Source organism: Natrix helvetica (genome assembly GCF_964273705.1).
Source record: "Natrix helvetica genome assembly, chromosome: 1".
In the NCBI taxonomy this organism is placed as follows: domain Eukaryota; kingdom Metazoa; phylum Chordata; class Lepidosauria; order Squamata; family Natricidae; genus Natrix; species Natrix helvetica.
Genome location: NC_138548.1, coordinates 146,570,004 through 146,588,601, shown reverse-complemented (window position 1 = coordinate 146,588,601; position 18,598 = coordinate 146,570,004). Strand labels below are relative to the sequence as shown.

At 38.0% G+C, this 18,598-nt stretch overlaps 1 protein-coding gene across 2 annotated transcripts in view; it reads right to left on the bottom strand.

Moving 5' to 3' along the window:
* The window catches only part of ARHGAP15 (Rho GTPase activating protein 15), a 466,785-nt gene that overhangs the window by 369,284 nt on the left and 78,903 nt on the right, over positions 1-18,598 (bottom strand). For both annotated transcript variants that reach the window (XM_081935112.1, XM_081935113.1), the window contains one exon: positions 10,639-10,725. In XM_081935112.1, the coding sequence (XP_081791238.1) occupies positions 10,639-10,725 (87 nt within the window). The remainder of the gene's footprint in view (positions 1-10,638; positions 10,726-18,598) is intronic.

Here is an 18,598-nt window from a genome sequence, read left to right as displayed (position 1 = left end):
GCTACTGGAAGTTCTAGAATTCTGCTGCTCTCACTCATGACAGTACATAAAACTTTTCATGAGATTAAATCTCAAGAGTAATGTTAGGCCAAGACCCCCTGAAGTTAAAGGTCCCGTGGATTTGTCTCCCTCACAGATGCCTTTCTTTTGTAGCTTTAACAACTTCTCCTAGTGATAGCATTAGCATGACAGCAACCAAAAGCACAAATAGAACAGCCCCAGTTATCTAGGAATCGGTGCCTTTCAAACACACAGACTTTCTGTAGCATCTGTAGCATGTAGCTTGTTCGAAGCACGTTAAAGTCACAGCATTCTCTGAAGCTTTAAGCCACATGCCTTTCACAGGACTGCTTTTCCACAGCAGGATTTTTTCCTGTGCAAAAAGACCCCAGTCACCGTGAAAAACATTTTAAAAAAAACTGGTTCCCATCCTTTGGCAAGCGCTTATGTACAAGCTTGAAGTGCTGTTTTTCTAAAAGAGGACAGCCAACACTCTCTTCGAGCAGCCAGCACCAAAATATCTGTCTCCCTTTCTAAAAAGAAACAGAAAAAATGGAGCAAAGTTTTTTAAGCCAAGTTTTTTCCCCCCCTCCTTCTCTCCTAAGAAATGTAGTGGGTGAGCAACAAAATGCCAGTACTAAACATGTAAACAAGTCAAATTTGATTATCGATGAGTGAGTTCCTGTAAGATTCATTTTGTTTCTTTCTTTGATTTGCATGACTGGTAAATTAAGGAAACGTGCCATGTTTGGGCCTGTGAAGGTACAAATATGTATATGATTCTGTCAGATCAGTGGAAGCAGTATGCAGTTATGAAATGACACCGTTTTTCCTGAAGGCCTTCTGTGCTGTAAGGTTGTTAATAATCCGTACCAGGGCCCTATCTCGACAACATGTTGTTATTTAGGGATTCTTCTTGCTTCTCCTTAAAATCGTAATGGCAACTCAACCAGGAATGTGACTCCCTCAGCTATGATTATTTCAAGGCCTCTGGTCTACATTTACTTGTTTATTTGTTTATTTGCTGGTTTATTTATTTCAGGGATACAGACGATTTTTAAAGGAACACTCAAATGCATATTTGCATGTCTGACGCTTTGGATTGCCTTCATTCTGAATGATAAGAGGCAACAGCTAATGTACATCTCCCTGCATCTGTCTTCCTCAAATTCTCTCAGGAGTAATTCCTTCTAATTGCAGTGAACATCTGAACAAGGAAGCTGACGACAAAAACCTTCGCTTTTCACATTTCCAATACCAACAGAGAAATGTTGGCTTTTTTTAAAAAAAAATGGAAATCTACATTAATTTACAGTGAAATCCCACATAAGTAAAGGCAAAGTGAAGGTAAATCCCGCTAAGTTCAAAGAAGTTTACTTTTAGATAAAAGGATTTAGAATTACTATATTAAAATCTTATCTTAACACATTCAAGGCAGTCTTATTCCATAGAGTTGCAATCACTCTTATCATATTTAGTATTCTCTATTTTATTTAAAAATGCTTCTTCAAGTGGCAAAGGTAAAGGTAAGGTAAAAACATTTGTACTAGTCGTTCCCGACTCTAGGGGGCGGTGCTCGTCTCTGTTTCAAAGCCGAAGAGCCAGTGCTGTCCAAAGCCGTCTCTGTGGTCATGTGGCTGGCATGACTAAACGCTGAAGAAGCACAGAACGCTGTTACCTTCCCACCAAAGAAGTACCTATTTTTCTACTTGCATTTTTACATGCTCTTGAACTGCTAGGCTGGCAGAAAAAAAAATAGAAAAATAGGGTGGGTAACAGTGCTCTGTTCGCCTCCAGCATTTAGTCATGCCAGCCACATGACCATGCCAGCCACCATGACCATGACTCCAGCATTTAGTCATGCCAGCCACATGACTTCGGACAGCACTGGCTCTTCGGCCCCTCGGAGATGAGTACCACCCCCTAGAGCCAGGAATGACTAGCACACAAGTGTGGGGGGAACCTTTACATTTACCTTTACAGTGTTATATCTAAATATAAGGTGTTCTCAAACACCAGTAAACTATTCTTTACTAATTATATTTGGAGTCACACTTTTTAAAGGGACACTCCTTCGCATTTCCCATAGCTGTAAGTTATTTTATAATATAAAAGTGACTTCAACACACACAAAACACCAGGAACAGTAACTCTATTAAATCATGCATTACCTCATTAAAGAAGCAGCTTTGAAAAAGTGTTGATGTTACTATTTCAACAAGGCGAGCCGGCACCTGTTTATTCCCCTATATATTTTAAAAGGTCTTTTCCAAATTCCAGCTGCAAATGAGTAACAGTTGTTAATGCCTGTAAAAAATTGTTTTCATAATACAAATATAGTCCCAACCTATCAATAAGGGATTTAACCAGTTTTGGCTAACAAAGGTAATAAAGGAGTGTACAAAATTACATTTTCCAAAATACAGCATTCTATGTATTTATGCCTACGTGTGGGAGAAAGAATGAGAGTTATTTCTGAGCCTTTAGTAAAGGATGCCTCAGTGTGTCTTACATAAACCCATCCACATGAGTGTACCAACAGGCAATCGCCCTATAGGTAAAACTGCCAGATCTGGGTTACAACATTCTAGACCCCATTAAATGACAACAAAGGCTTTTTACACCAGTTAGATGATCACCTAAATCTTGCAGCCCAAATATGAGAGCCCTATCAGAGGAGTGTGCACAGGATTACTGGCCAAGGGTTAGGCAGCTGGAAGGCTATTATACACACACAGTGTTTGAGCTGTGGATATGCTGTGATTCATGCTATATGCAGAAACATGTATTAATTGTTACCCTGAAATATCAATAGAAAACCTTATCCTGGAAAATGACATCTAGTTTGGCATCTTGGCTAATCACAGTTACTTAGATGCTAAACAAGAAATAAAAAAAAAACTGCTGTGTTTCCAATGATCCTCTCTTCTTCCAAAGTTCGTTTGTTGAAGATCACAACCTCAAAGCTGCAAACCAAACAAAATTGTCAGATGAAAATCAGAGCCAACGTAGCAATTGACCACAAGAGGGCAGCAATGTTTTTTTATGAATAATGCAGTAAGACAATGCCATTCAACATCATATTAAAATTACAAATTAATGACGACTTTTCGAAACATAATCAACCTGCTTTTTAAAAAAATGCACAGGCAATGTGTTCTTACACTGACGCTGATAGATGTCTGGCATCTTTCTTTCGTACTCTTAGAAGGGGACTCCAGTATCGTTTTTACCTTCTATTGCCTCCAGTGCCATAGGGCTTAATGTTTTTCTGTACTTTTGCTGTAGATACCATGTTGATTGTATGCGAATAGTAAGCAGAAATTATTGCTATGCTTCATTTTAGCAGCCTAGAGGTGCCTCTAGCTCAAAATAAATATTTTTCTTTCTGATGGACAAATAACATCTGCACTGCAGCTATGAAAGCTGCAAGGAGCTCACAACAGAAAAAAGAAGAATAAGTCTGCAGATACACGCATACACATAAACACCTGCTCCAAACTCAGTGGATCTAGTATTTGAGAGAAATGTGATGAGATGAAATGCAATTTGAGACTGCATTGTTAAAACCTGTAATTTCCAAAATGTGAATTTCTGAGATTATGAACACATTTCTAAAATATAAGTGAATATCCCAAAGCATTTCCTGGATCTTTTTTCCCTGGGGGGGGGGGGGTTTGTCGGAAAAAGAAAAGCAGTTTCTCCACTTTCCTGTGTCTTTTATATTTCTTTTTTTTTTTCAAAAAATTTTATTGGTTTTTTAAACAATTATAGGGAAAAGGGTAAGTGGAATGGTGTACAAATTTTGGCAGTTGCAAGTGTGGCAGACGCCCCCTCCCTCCAAACTCATAAAATACATCTAAATATAAAACATTAATACATGATCATATAAAATCAGCATATTAATTCTAGAAAAATTTTCAATCAGTTTACATATTATAATATATAGTCTACATATAATTTCATTATTACTTTCGGTCTATTTATAACAATGTGGTTTCTTAATTTCTTAAAAGGATGAACTGAGTCAGTCATTTGACTACCACCCATTCTTCTTCATTTATAGTTTCTAGTGTGCTTATTTGTTAGATGCATATCTTGTCTATCCTAGGAGTTCAAGGCTGTGTACACATCAGTCCCTCTTCTCATTTTTTTCTGGAGGGGGAGGTTGGGCTGAGACAGAGTGACTAGGCCAAAGTCATCCATGGAGCTTCCCTAGTTGAGGGTGGACTTGAACCTGGGGCTCCCTGGCCCTAGTTCATGCCTTGTTCACCAGAGATGAATGGCAGGAACAGTTGCCTCAGCTAATTGGTCTTAGGGCTCCTTGTACCCTTGTTATGGGTACAAAGCAAATAAACATGGCAATGTTGACTAGCAATGCAAGATATCTTTGTCTGTTCTCTTTCTCGCCTCTTCTCCTTAAAAGTAACTAAAAGAATTGAAGTGGGTTGAGATACTGTCCTATCTTGGCACTATGGAATTAGCTGCCAAAGAATTCTAAGGGAAGTAAACATTTTAGCAAAGGGTTCTCTGCCTGGTTGCTGGGTGAGTGGGTCCATAATGGGCATGGCTTAGTTGTCGTCCTGCACCATGTCAGGGGATGGTGTTTTTTCCTCCCTGGGTTCCGAAGGCCCTCTGTAGGCCAGAAATGGGCCCGCTTCCAGCCTTTCTGAACTTCCAGTAGGCCCATTTTCACCCTCCCCCAAGCCTCTGTGCACACCCTGAACTTACCTGCATTTAAAACGGGCCATGTAGGGACTCTTGGGAGGGGTGAAGTGGGATGGGGGGGCAGCCAGGAGTGGGATTTGGGGGTTCTCTGAACTGCACAGAATCTTAGCTAGAGGATCTCCCGAACCCCTGCGAACCCCCAGCTTCCTCTCTGGAAGTAATATATATATATCATTCCTATTAATTCATCAGTTGCTCCCAACATAGAGCATTCCCGTGAGATTCCCCAAGCCAACCTGCAGAGCCAGGTCATAATACCTCTCATAGGGGGCAGACCTGACCTCAGGTAGCAAGATATTTCAAAGAACAGGGGCCACAGCAAAAAAAAAAAAGGACCTCCTCCAAGACTCTGCCAACTGAAACAGCATGCTGTGTCCTGTATTCTCCATTAAAATGTGTAGTGCATTTTAAACAGTGCAACAGCTACGCTAGACTAGAAAGTAGAACACACCAAGTCAAAGGAACCTAAAACCAACCATAGGAGAAGACATAGTGAACTACTTGCCAAGGAAACTTGAGGGTCATGTACTTGAAACCATAAGACTGAGCTTAACATAAAGGAACCATAAAGGCCTGACACCTTATTTTTTCAACTAAATTGAGCTAAATTCCCAATATTCTAAAGCTGTAGTTTGTTCACCGAGTTTTTTAACAATACAGTATAAATCTGTAATGAACTACAAGGCATTCTGATTTCTTAATGAACTATAGAATTTGGAATATGTTAATATTTGGCATTCTGCTTTAGCATGCACAAATATAAAATATCTAGTTACAACAAATGTCTTTTATTGGCATAGAAATCTACAGTGTAAAATTACGGTTTTCTTTTAAAAAAATAGATTTTTAGATATTTTCTTTCAAAAATAGCTTTTCCAGTGGTCAAGATATTTTAAGCAAATACCCCCATTATTTTTATATTTTTATATTTTTATGAAAATCTGGTGGACTTAAAGAGCATCATCTTTTTCTGCAATTTTAATTGAAATACAAGTTTATATATTTAACAACATCAGATTGAAATTCAGGCGCCTCTCAATCAAAACAAAAAGAACTGAACTGAAGAAACTTGCACCGGAACCTACTACTAAATGTCATTACAAGAAAAGTTTGTTACAACCATATTTTTCTTCATTACCAGAAATCCTAATACATATATGTATGCATTGCATTAGACCAGGGGTGTCAAACTCAAGCCCATGGGCTGAGTTCGGCCGGTGATGTGGCTAGATCTTACCTACAGGGCTGCCCTAGAAATCGCAAGAGGATTGGCCCCTGCCGCCTTGGCCCCATCTCTCCTCGCCCAGCCTTGCCTCACCTCGCCCCACAGCAGCACCGACAGCAGCAGCAGCAGCCTCGAGGAAGTAGATGTGGCCAGGGCCCCCTTGGGAAAGCAGGGCTGGGCTGGACTGCAGAGTCCCAGTGCCCCAGGAGCTCGAGAGCTGGCCATGCCCACCTCATATTCTTAATTGCAACTGGCTCTTTGAAGGTGACCATAATGATGATGTGGCCCTCAATGAAATTGAGTTTCATTTAGAGCCATAAAGAGTTGGCCACCCCTTGGATCCAGCTCATGCTATGTATAAATGGTATCTACACACCTTTGATCTTCAGATAAATGAATATTTAAAAAAAGAGTCATAGATAAAAGCTTCTCTGGATTTAAAAGAATAATCATATTCCTGCTTGTTACGCCAATGCCAAGCACACTGTTGACTCTGAATAAATGCTTAGTATAACATAATTTGCACATATAACATCCTCAGTAGAATTGGATATTCTTCATGATGCTAAAATGAAACACATCAAGCAGCGGTCTATCCCCCGTTCCCCCCGCCCCCCAATTATTGTTGCAATGCTAAATTCAACAATTGGTGATTAAGTTTCACGTTAAGATAAACAAAGAGCAAGGTAAAAATCAGGGAAATAAATCAGGTCTTTCGGAAATAGTTGTGCTATGAACATGAAACATTGAGCCTTGGAATGATTTTTAAAAACTAATTGAGTTATTAATGCTTTGGTAACCATGTTAGCACTGACTGCAAAGCGTCCCATCTTGCAACTCAATGGCCATCTTCTGTGGCAATTTCTATCAAAACTGCCTTTCCAACATGCTTTGGAGTCAAGGAAGGAGAGGAATGAAAGGGCAACGGAGACATGGTTTCAGTGACAGACTGACAACGCACCACCCTTTCACATGGTTTTATTTAGTTATTATACAACCATCTCTCTGTAAATGACACTTGGGATTATTTAAGATTATGTTGTAATCCTTTTAATCCTCTGTGCCTTAAATTGCAGGCTCAACACCAAAGAGCAAACTAGCACTTAGCAGAAATGTTTAAAGCATATGATTTGAGCATAAATCTCCTTTTATTCACTACTCCTCTGATGGAGACCTAAATACAAGATGTTGGATTGCATGCTGTGGGAGCCAAACTGCTATCTAGTTGCAAAACTGCACCACACACTCAAACGCGTCCTGTGAAACTATTTCCAGGTTCTCGCTTATTTCCCAAAAATAAGCAGCCACAAGGCAAGATTCAAAAATGCTGCAAAACACAGGACATTTTAATAGTGAAAGACAGAAAAAAGAATGTTTCAGTGGCTAACTATTCTATTAAGAATTACAATTTCAAATTACAAATAAACATTTACAAGAAAGTAAAGATTGGTTGCTGATTGACAAAATGATACTAAAAATGCACCAAATGAAGACAAAATCAACCTACAACTTATGACTTTGTTTTGTCTCTTTTGTCTTTTATTTTTGTTGATAAAACAAAATAATATATATTTTTTTAAAAAGAAAAAAGTCAGATTGACTATAAACAACATCATGACAGTGCAGCCACCATGAGTTATTGGCATTTGTACAAAAATTATAGTTTTTTGAATATGTATGTATGTATGTATGTATTTGTGTTACAACCCCTGGTATATATTCGCATTTGTGCTGATAAATAAATAAAGGGAGACTAGTATAGATCTATTTCAAGCTATTTAGCTCTCATCAGCTAGCCTTACCCTTACCGGGATTCTAGGCTGCCTAACATGTAAAACAGCCCAGGTTCGAATCCCAGTAAGGTATGGCTAGCTGATGAGAGATAAACAGCTTGAAATAGATCTATACTAGTCTCACTTTATTTATTTATCAACACAAATGCAACACAAAAATGGTTTTCTGCCTGGAAGTCTCCTAGAGTGGAGCTGAAAGGCAAAAGGGAAACACTCTCATATTTGGGCACACCGGGTGCTTTGACATAACACTATTTATATAACTATCTATCTATACACACACACACACACAATTCTTAACAGCCAATCTCACTCAGATTAATTCTTTTATGTATGAGACAGCAGAATCATATGACAAATAAATAAAAAAAATTGCAATACATAAAGACTGAACAATCCAAATGGAGAGATTATAGAGAAAATCTTGCAAAATCATCTTTGTAGTCATTAGTACCTTAGTCAGAAATATGAATATCAATTTTGGATTTAGAAAAATGTGAATATAATGCAAGAAGAGCCATCTTGTTGGGCACATTACATCCTAGGACATTACTAGAATTTCTAAATACCAGTAATATGTGATATATTTGTGTTTGTTTTTATACTGTGTTGTTTCTTGATGAATAAAAGCATAACAACAATGTAACAACAATAAGACCATCTGAAAAAGTTGCAAAAACAAGATCGAACTTTTGTAGGATTTCAAAATTCAAACTGATAGGTACTTAGGGTATAAAATACACCAGTCATTACCATTATAGAAAAGAAGATGAAATGGTTTATTGTTTTGGCAATATCTGGAGACAACTGAATTGATGGAAAACAATTGGAGAAAATAAGATATGATTCAGAGATTGGAGTTGGAAGATAATAGAGGGGGAAATAACTGTCACATTAATTGTGAGTGGACCACGTGGTATGATATGGCTTTTATTCATGGCCATAGAGGGGAGATGCATGTTGCTACAAAAACATGGCAACATTCACAGATGGTCATGGAATTTTTGTGGAGGTAACCATTTGTCTCCCACAGCACACAAGAATTTACTTCTAAGGTTCTATGGAAAACTTTCAGAAGTCTACAAGCTTGACCTGTGCCATTCAAGTTATTTTATTTATTCATTGAATTCATTTGCCACCTATCTCCTAGTGAAATACAGTACTGGCCAAAATTGTGGAAACCTTTTGGGAAAAGTATATTTTTGAGGTTTGATCGCTAATAACACCACCTTTTTTTGCAGTAGTACCATAAAATTATATATCAATGGAAAGATAATGTAAAGCCCAGTTTAATCTTTTCAACCTTTGTTTGAGAGATAAAAGTGGCTTTTTTCATGGAATTCTAGATTTTAGGACAAATTCCTGCAGTCTGCACCAAACAGTCCTTGCGTTCAACTTCACATTGCATTGCGCCATTTCTTTTTTTTTAAAAAAAGTTACAAGCCTTTACCAGTGTGGCTTTGTAGTGACTGAGTCTCCTTATACCTCTTCAAAAACTTAGAAATGCCACCTTTGATTAAGTTTCCACCATTTTGTTTTCTAATTTCTTTATACCTGTAGCCTTGTTCACTTAATAATACTATTTTACATCACTTTCTGGGTGACCAATCAACTCTTTGCACCATTACTTTAATTTTATCACATTTTACAAGCTCACCAAATGAAAGAACACAAAAAAAACCCAACCAACTTGATAGCGATCACATAACTCACTGACAGATTTCTTCCTCTCAGCTTGAATACATGACATCAATAACTGGATCCTACTGTGAGCTGATTGGTTTATTACCAAAACAAGACGACACCTGATTGGCTCTCTAAACACTCATGCTCATTGGCTACAATCAGATGAAGGACAACTACCTGATATCAACCTAAGCAAGGTTGTGCTTCCTTTTTCTGGTTATTTGGCTGTAACATTTCATAGAATACAGATAATTGAACAAACTTTGTTGCATTACATTCTTGATTAAATTATCTTTCCATTGCTATATAATTTTATGGTACTGCTCCAAAAGAAAGTGGTGATATTAGCCGCCAAACCTCAAAATTTTTCCCAAAAGGTTTCTACAATTTTGGCTACTACTGTAACTCAAATTATCCACATGAACCTTATGGAATCTATTCTCCTTAGAAAGATTCTATGACACCACATTCTGTTGATTTCCTCCTATCATGGAGCCAGCACAGACATCTGAGTTTGTAACCCTATTCCAATGAGATTTCTGTGTTATCACAGATTGTAATATAAGGCTGTAATCCAAATAATTACTTGGAAGTTGCTTCCACCATAATTAACCTGTTAAATATTATCAGAAAGCAACTTGGTTAAATTCTTTGTAATCCTTGAAATTGTTTGACTTTGAAGAAAAGGCAATGCTCTTTGAATTAACTTTGAAAAATGTAGCTTTTCCCCCACTTCCCCATCACTTTGCCCCTAACCTGTCATTAAAGCCCTGAGAAATCACAAAAATAAACAATCAAATTCCATTCAGTTGGGAGTACAACTTGTGTAAGCAGCATGTGAAAGTTCTGTTTACAGAAGTTCATTAGGTCAAGGATCCCAGTTTTTTAAACCCAAAACAAATTACCTCCCAACTTTTATAAACAAATTGCGTGTAACACATTCATCAGCAAATCAACAGGTTCTCAAGGGCTTTGAGTTAATTCAATCATCAAGACACTTTAGCCAAGGGAGAGGGGAAAAAATACTGAATAAAATATTATGCTTTCCAATTGCTTTAACAGAGAAAATGCAAACATTGCCTCGGTGTACTATAGTCATTAAACAGCTGCCCCTGGGAAAAAATCCTGATTGTGAACAATAACAAAATAAAACAGGAGACCGTTGACTGACAAAGAACAAGGGGATAAAAATAAATCATGTCCTACCTGGAAGACATTCTTTTTGCTAGATTTTTCCTTGGTCCACTCAATCTGAGCTCCACACAAGTCCAGCCATTCAGATTTGGGGCCTTTCTATTGATAAAGAATATTGGGAATGAATTGACTATTGACTTCCAAAGACCTTGGTGAATTAATTGATTACATTCCCCCGTTCTCCATATTGGATGTCCCTTTTCAAATTTTCACGGAAATTCTTATGAAACCATTCTTAATATATGTTGCCCAATTCATAGGTGGCTTATACAAAGTCCACCAAAATATTAGTTAGTAGCTCCTAGGAAATGGCAACATCTACACTAGCTTTATAATGACCAACCCCCCCCCCCCCCAAAAAAAAATGTAGCTTTATCTTAGGGGAACAAAACATAAACTTAACTTCATTTTATAAAACTCAAGCAAACACAGTTTGGGTTAATATTTGCAAGTGTTGTTTAGCTAAACCTTTTTCTCTGTTCTGAATGCCTCTTTCTCTGTCAATGTTTGTACAACTGAATGTCTTGCTTGTGGAGGGAAAAAGTATCTACCATGTCATGATCATGTGTTAAGCTTGTTGTAACTCAGCCAAAGCCTAAAGCCTCTGAGTACAAGCAGTCATCTTAACTACAGGCTTCCTCCCAAAGGCACCTTCCCATAGCTCTTAACTCTGTGTTTCTCACCCTGCTGGAATTAATTGAGCCAGATGTAAGTAATAACATTTCCAAGTCCTACATACTTACCAATCAGGCTATTCACTTTCAGAGTAAGCAGTATTAGGAACAGCACAAAGCAAAAGTATAATAATAAGCCAAAGAAATTAAAGGCAGGAAATAAGAGTAAAAGGAAAAGAAACACAGTGAAATCTACTTTGCCCCAATACTATTCAGTATAATTCTCCATGGTGTTGTTGTTTTTTGGAAAAAAAACATTTGTCTTCCACTTCTAGTTTGTCTTAAACTTCTCATCATTCTCTTCTTGAAGATTTTAAGAACCCTGTTCAACCATAATTTCCTAACTCTCTCCCATTCACCCCATTCACTCTTCCTATAGTTACTTCGTCATTTGCATCTGACCCATTGCCATTTGATCCTATACACATCCCCAACCAACATTTCCAACTACCCAACAAGCATTCCTTAGACACTTATCTATTTATTTTATTTACCTAAAGCCGCTGTGGGGATATCAGCCTTTGTCCTTGGTAAATGTTGAGCTAAACACTAGGCATTCCAGTGGTTTCCATGCATCAAGTATTGCTTTAATCATATTCAGCAGCAATTTTCAACTCCATATTTATACACACTGCTCCATAATCCAAACCTATTCATTTTACCCTATACTTTTCTTTCAATTAAGAAACATACCTTTCTCACATTAATATATCTATCAATGCCCTGATGAAGACAAAAAAACCCAGGTCTCTATTCTCATCTCCAAACCCCATTGCATGGCATAAAAGCACAATGCATTTCTCATTTTTTAACCAGTCAACTCTTCTACCTTTTTCATCAGAATTATGTCAAATACCTTCCCAGGGCCATTTAAATAATCATCTGGCATGCCAGAGCACTGGAATCCAAAAGAGCAGCTGACCAGTACAAATGCACGATGGAACCCAGAAGAGCAGCTGGCAATGGCATGCATACCCACAGAGAGGGCTGTGCATGCCACATCTGGCATGCATGCCATAGGTGTGCCATCACGGCCCTATACCATTCCAGAGAAATAAATGGCCAGTCTTTTTTTAAAAACACTTCCAGTGATGCAGCACTCAGAACTACAGAAGGCAAGCGGCTCCACTGGTTAATTGTTCTCCCTATTGGCTCTCATACACACACACTGCTGGCTCTCATTCATTTTTAGCTCTTATTCATTTTTAGCTCTTATTCATTTGTAACAGCTATTATTCCAAGATTTTCACCTGACTGATTTTCTGCTCAAGGCAGGATTCAAACTCACAATCTCCTAGTTTCTAGGCTTGTACCTTAACCAGCATATGAAACTGGCTCCCCCAGTTAGGGCAACAACTGTCTTTTCTCCCAGACATTGGGATAGCAAGAGGGTTGCACAGAGATGACAGAATAGCTGTGTTTTCTTGGAGGGCTGGGTTTGGAGTGGGGTATTGATGTGACCTTCCCAGAGTTCTGTTTTACAAGATAAGTGTCCATATAAATCTTTTAAATAAGTAAATAAATGCCCTTACTTTGTATTTTCCAGTCAGGCCAATTATGTTCTATCAAAACCCTTGGAAAAACAGTTCTTTAAACTGCTAAAAGTGTCCATTACTTTTAAGTCCCGTTCTTGTGAATATGGATGTAGAAAGCATTTTTGTCCAGAAAATTAGTTTGCACAAGGACTAATAGCCTGAGCTCTGCTACTATCTGCTGAAGTTTCTGGAGGCTAAAAACCCATAGTGGGCTAGCATTTCATGTCAAAATGGAAATTTGCTTTAAAAGATACGGTCTTCAGAGAACATTGCTAACAACTAAATGTAAAGGATGCGTAGCAACCTAATATTTTATAACAGTGAAAGGTCAGCCTGTGGTAAAGTTAAAAATGCTCAGTTGAAAACGTTTCCTTCAAATCAGTACGCACGTAGTCCTTGGCTTATAACCATAATTGAACTCATTTCTGTTGCTAAGTGAGGTGGTTGTTAAGTGGGTTTTGCCCCATTTTACAATCTGTCTTGCCACAGTTGCAAAGTGAATCACTGCATTTGTTAAATTAGCAACACGGTTGTTCAGTGAATTTGGCTTTTGACTTCACTTAAGAGAAAGTTGCACAAGGTGATCACACAACCCTGGGACCCTGCAACTGTTATGAATATAAACCAATTGCCAATCATCCAATTATTATTATTATTGGTTAATCTTTGGTGAGATTCATAGCTTTTGGGGCTGCTTGGTAGCCTAACAGCTCGAGTTCTAACCAAGGACCTAGGAACTGTTAAGATAACATCGGAGGACATAAGCTGTTCCAAGTAGGGTGGTTTTTTATAGAGTCAGAATGTTCAAGTCAGGTAAATTTAGAATTTTCAAAAAGCAAGGTAGCCCTTTAGGTATTGCTCCAAGGGCTCCAATTACAATTGGGACAACACATGATTTCTTTTTCCACAGTCACTCAATTTGCAAGTCCCGGTACTTTGTGATTTTTTTTCTTGCTGCTTATCTTCAATTCACGCATCACCAGATATTGCAATGTCAATGAACCAAACTTTTTTTCTTTTCAACTATTGTTATGTCAGGTGTGTTGTAGGCCGAATGCCTGTCAGTCTGAATTCTGAAATCCCACAAGATCTTGACTTTTTCATTCTCTAAAACCTTCTCAACCTGATGGTCCCAGTGGTTTTTGCTGTACTCAAATCCAAACTTTTGGCACAATTTCCAGTGAATAATCTTAGCAACGCAGTCATGGCGCTTTAGGTAGTCAGTTTGTGAAATTTTGCTGCACCCGCTGATCAAGTGGTCAACTGTCTCATCTTTCTCATTACAGAGGCGACATTTGCTGTTGGTGGTAACATGTTGAATTTTTGCCTTCATGCAGTTTGTGGCTAAGGCTTGTTCTTGAGCTGCCAAAATAAAGCCTTCTGTTTCTTTTTTCAGTACTCCTGATCTTAACCAGTTCCAAGTTAGTTTTTGATCAGCTTTGCCTTCAATACTTTTCAAGTATTGGCCATGCACAGCTTTGCTTTTCCAATTTTCAGCTTGCTTCTCAATTACTTCTTTCTTATATTCAGCTTTCGACTTAGTTGTCTTCAGGTTGTTGTTGTTATTATTATTATTTTATTTATTTATTTGTATCTTTTTTACTTGTTTATAATACATAATATAAAACATTCAAAAACAAACAGTAGGAAAAAGAGAGGAGGGAAAGGGAAGAGTATAGAAAAGAAGGGAAAAAGATAGAAAATGCATTGACTTATGACACCCTAAAATAAGATAGTAACACCCAACCTCAACTTTTTCCTTTTACATAGTAGTATAAACTAGCCATTTTTATATCAACAAATCTATCTAATCAGTAAAACGCAAAGTCAAAGTTTCATTTTTGCCCCACGTTAAACACAAAGTCCAGAAGTTGTTTCCAAGTAGAAACAAAAGTACTTGCGCATCCATATGTTGACCATGTGATCATGGGGATGCTGCAATGGTCATAAATGTAGAAAAATGATCTTAAGTTACTTTTTTCCATGCTGTTAACCATTTGGATAATCAGGGGTGCCAAACACAAGGCCTGGGGGCCAAATCCGGCCCGCAGGGGCCACCCTTGCAAACAGCAAAGGACTGGCCCGCAGTGCCACTGCCAGTGAAAACGGAGCTCAGGAGGGCCATTTTAACTGGCAGAGCACTCAGGCCACCACATACATCCCCAATAGGAGTGATGGCAAGCTGGCCATGCCCATCCTGGCCATGCCCACTCCGCCCTCTCTGAAGTAAAAAACAAACCTGATGCATCCCTGAATGAAATTGAGTTTGACACCCCTATTCTAAATGAACTGTTGCAATTACTGTAAAATATAATGTTCCTGTTCTCTACCTACCTACTTACCTACATCTTAGCCACTGACAGGCACCCAGTTTTTCCAATTATTATGGTCCATTTCCCAAGGGTTAGTGTGCTTCGTGTACTTTTGATTAAACAGTGTTATTCAATAGGAGCTAGAAGGCATGACTCCTCTGTGGCTGCGCTTGCCCCGTGAGTCTTCTCCCAAAGCCTGATCTAGGAGTAGGATGAGCTCATTTTAAAATGGTTTTATTCATTAGGAATGCATGAGACAGAGAGATATCTGTTAATTGATACTTCTGTTATCTTGTTGATGTTTTTAGTTGTTTGTTAACCACCCCGCCACATGGTGAGGAGTGGGTGGCCATTAATTAAATATTTAAATCAATTTATAAGAGTCCAAGAAAAAAAAATCTTGTTGTGGCCCACCAGTGGTGAGCGGAGCTGGCAGCAGATTCAGACTGTGAGGAGGTTGGGGAGGAACATGGGCCAGTCCTGGAGTCTGGGGAAGGTTCTGATGAGGGCTCTGTGTCAGAGGCAGAGAGGGGGCCAGGGCCATCTGACAGTTATCAGCTGCCTTCGGAGTCAGACATCAGTGAGGCAGATGAACAGCTGGAGCCTGTTCCCAGTGTGTGCATGCATAGAGTTGCCAGATGAAGGGAACAGCTAAAGAACAGGGGTGGACTTGGGAATAAGGCTACAGGTGGATGATGCATGGCCCCTCCCAGAAGAAGTAAAAAAGGAGAGAAAGGGGAGTGGAGTTTGCAGGAGACAATTCATTTGTCAGGCCTGTAGTTATGTTTCTTTTTAGGATCTTTGGCCTGCCACACTTTTTATTAATTTCCTATGCTGTTTCATTAGTGTAGTAGTTGGGAGGGGGGGATAGAAAGGAGTAGGATTGTGGAATGTATTGTTGTCATTCTTTTATAGAAGTCAAGATCATCTTTTGTCTCCGCACCTCGACACCTGACCGGAAGCAGAGGGGTGTAGATGCCAGCGTGGAAGATGATGATTGGAACATGTGATGGATTTGTGGGTGTGGGGATAGATCATGAACTTTCAACTAGGTGGAATCCCAGGAAGCAAATCAGATTTGGGATTTCATAGCACAATGCCAACATGTCTGTCTTATTAAATTGGAACTTTAAGGAAAGTTTTGTCTTTGATTCTGATTTAATTCTGCATGATATTTGGAACGCTGACATCATTTGCTTAATTGGTTCATGACTCTCTGAGACTCCTTGCCAAGTTTTGAAGATATCGGCCTGGCAGCTCTCTAAGCCAGATAAGGTTTGTGACTGTAAATCCTCCCTTGAAAAACTTTGCTGGATGGTTTATAGAGTGAACTCAGCTTATGCTAGAACTCACAATGTACCCAGGGAGGTTCACATTAAATTTCTTAGAAAAAGCACAAGAGATGAAATTCTGGGTGTACAAAGGGGGTAAGCATTGACATACCATGATATGGAGATAACCATTCTGAAGCAGATCCCTAAGAAGATTAGAGAAAAAAGGAAGAATTATTCGCAATTAGCGAATAAATTATACCAGAAAGGGGTGTGGTTTAGATGGTTGATGCCTGAAGGTATGCTGATATTCTGGGAGGAGACAAGAATTAGAATCAATTCACCCATAGAGGCGCAGGCCTTTATGGAAAAAAAACAGAACACTCCTAGAAAAAACACGAGACACTACAGCGGACACGCAGGACACGGGAGGGGCCAGAGCTCTGCCAGTGGAGGGAGATGGGGCAATAGCAAGAAGACTCAGATCACAAAAATAAACAAGAAAATCATATTATTATAAACTGACCGAAAGTGATAATGGAATTATATCTGGATTTTATATTGTAATGTCTAATCTGATTGAATTTAGTAACAGAACTAATATGCTGATTATAATCAATTATATACCAATGCATTATATATAAATGTATACTATGAGTATGGAGAGAGGGGCGCCTGTCACACTCTGCAACTGCCATAATTTGTATACCTGTCCATTTACCCTTTTCCCTATAAATGTTGAAAAACCAATAAAAAATTTTTTGTCAAAAAAAAAAAAAACTTTGCTGGATGTGAATGAGAAGAATTCACAGTAAATTAATAAAAGGGTTTTTTGTCAGGACAAGGAGCTTGTTTCAGGCTCTTGGGAAGCCTAGGTCAGAACAATTCTGTCCTGTTAACTAAAACTGGCACTGTATTTCTGTACCCACAAACATTAGTTTCATCTGAAAAAACATCTATTCTCAATCAAGCAAGAGTTACCGGAATGCAGTCTGAAAAATGGAACTGTGTGTGGATGCAGTTTTGCTTCATATTTTGTATTTATAACATAGTCTTTAATCAGAAATTAATGAATTAATTTATTTGTAAGCAGAGTATATCCATCTTTATGGAAAATCACATTATTTTCTTGGTAAAAATTGTTACGTTATTAAATTCATACTGCCACGAATGAACATTGACTTCATTACATTATTGAATTAATGGTTGGATTCTTTCATTCTCCGAAATAAACCATTCTTAAAAGTAAAATTGGTAAACAATTTTTTAATCAGATCAGAAGTTTACGTTTATTTCCTTTGTGCTATCAAAAAATTATGGCAGGATGATTTTTTTTTTAAATAAAAAGAAAGAAAATTACATTAATCTGCATCAAAAGCAAATAAGCTTGTCTCCAGAGTTCCTTTGCTAGGAACCTTTTTTTTCCTGCTAGGCCTGTAACAGTTACAAAAAATTCTTTTACATTATTAACAGGCATACTTCGACAATGGGAGAATTCACCCATTAATAAAACAATGTAATGAAACGCTAACCTCTATAGTGCAGAAATGTTTGGTCATTGTTTTATTTACTGTCGACTGAATAAGATGTACATTTATTTCTGTTCTGCTAAGGAAACTACAATAATGAAATAAGATCTTGGGTGCTTTTTTGTATATCCCTTTACTTCCCCAATCTAATAGCTATTTTTTTAATCCTACAACAACATAAATCACTCTTACAAATTCTGCTTGATGTAGCTGGAAGCAATATAAGCAATATATATATATATAAGCTATATGTGTGTGTGTGTGTGTGTGTGTGTGTGTGTGTATGTATGTATATATATATATAACAATACAAGGATATTGAAATTCCAATTCTGACATATTGAACATAGGACAGTTTTTATTGATAGTTGCTACTATGATGAAGTGTATTGTTTCAATATTGCATTCACCTGTACAGGTAATCCTCAACTTACAACCATTCGTTTCGTGACCCCTTGAAATTACAATGGAATGGAAAAATAGCTTATAACCATTTTTCACATGATTAAAAATTGGACCCTGGGCAACTGGAATGTATGATGGTTACAGTGTTCCGGGGTCAAGCAAAGTCCATGGGGGAGCCAGATTCATTTAACAACAATGTTAGTAACTTAACAACTGCAGTGATTCACTTAACAACTATGGCAAGAA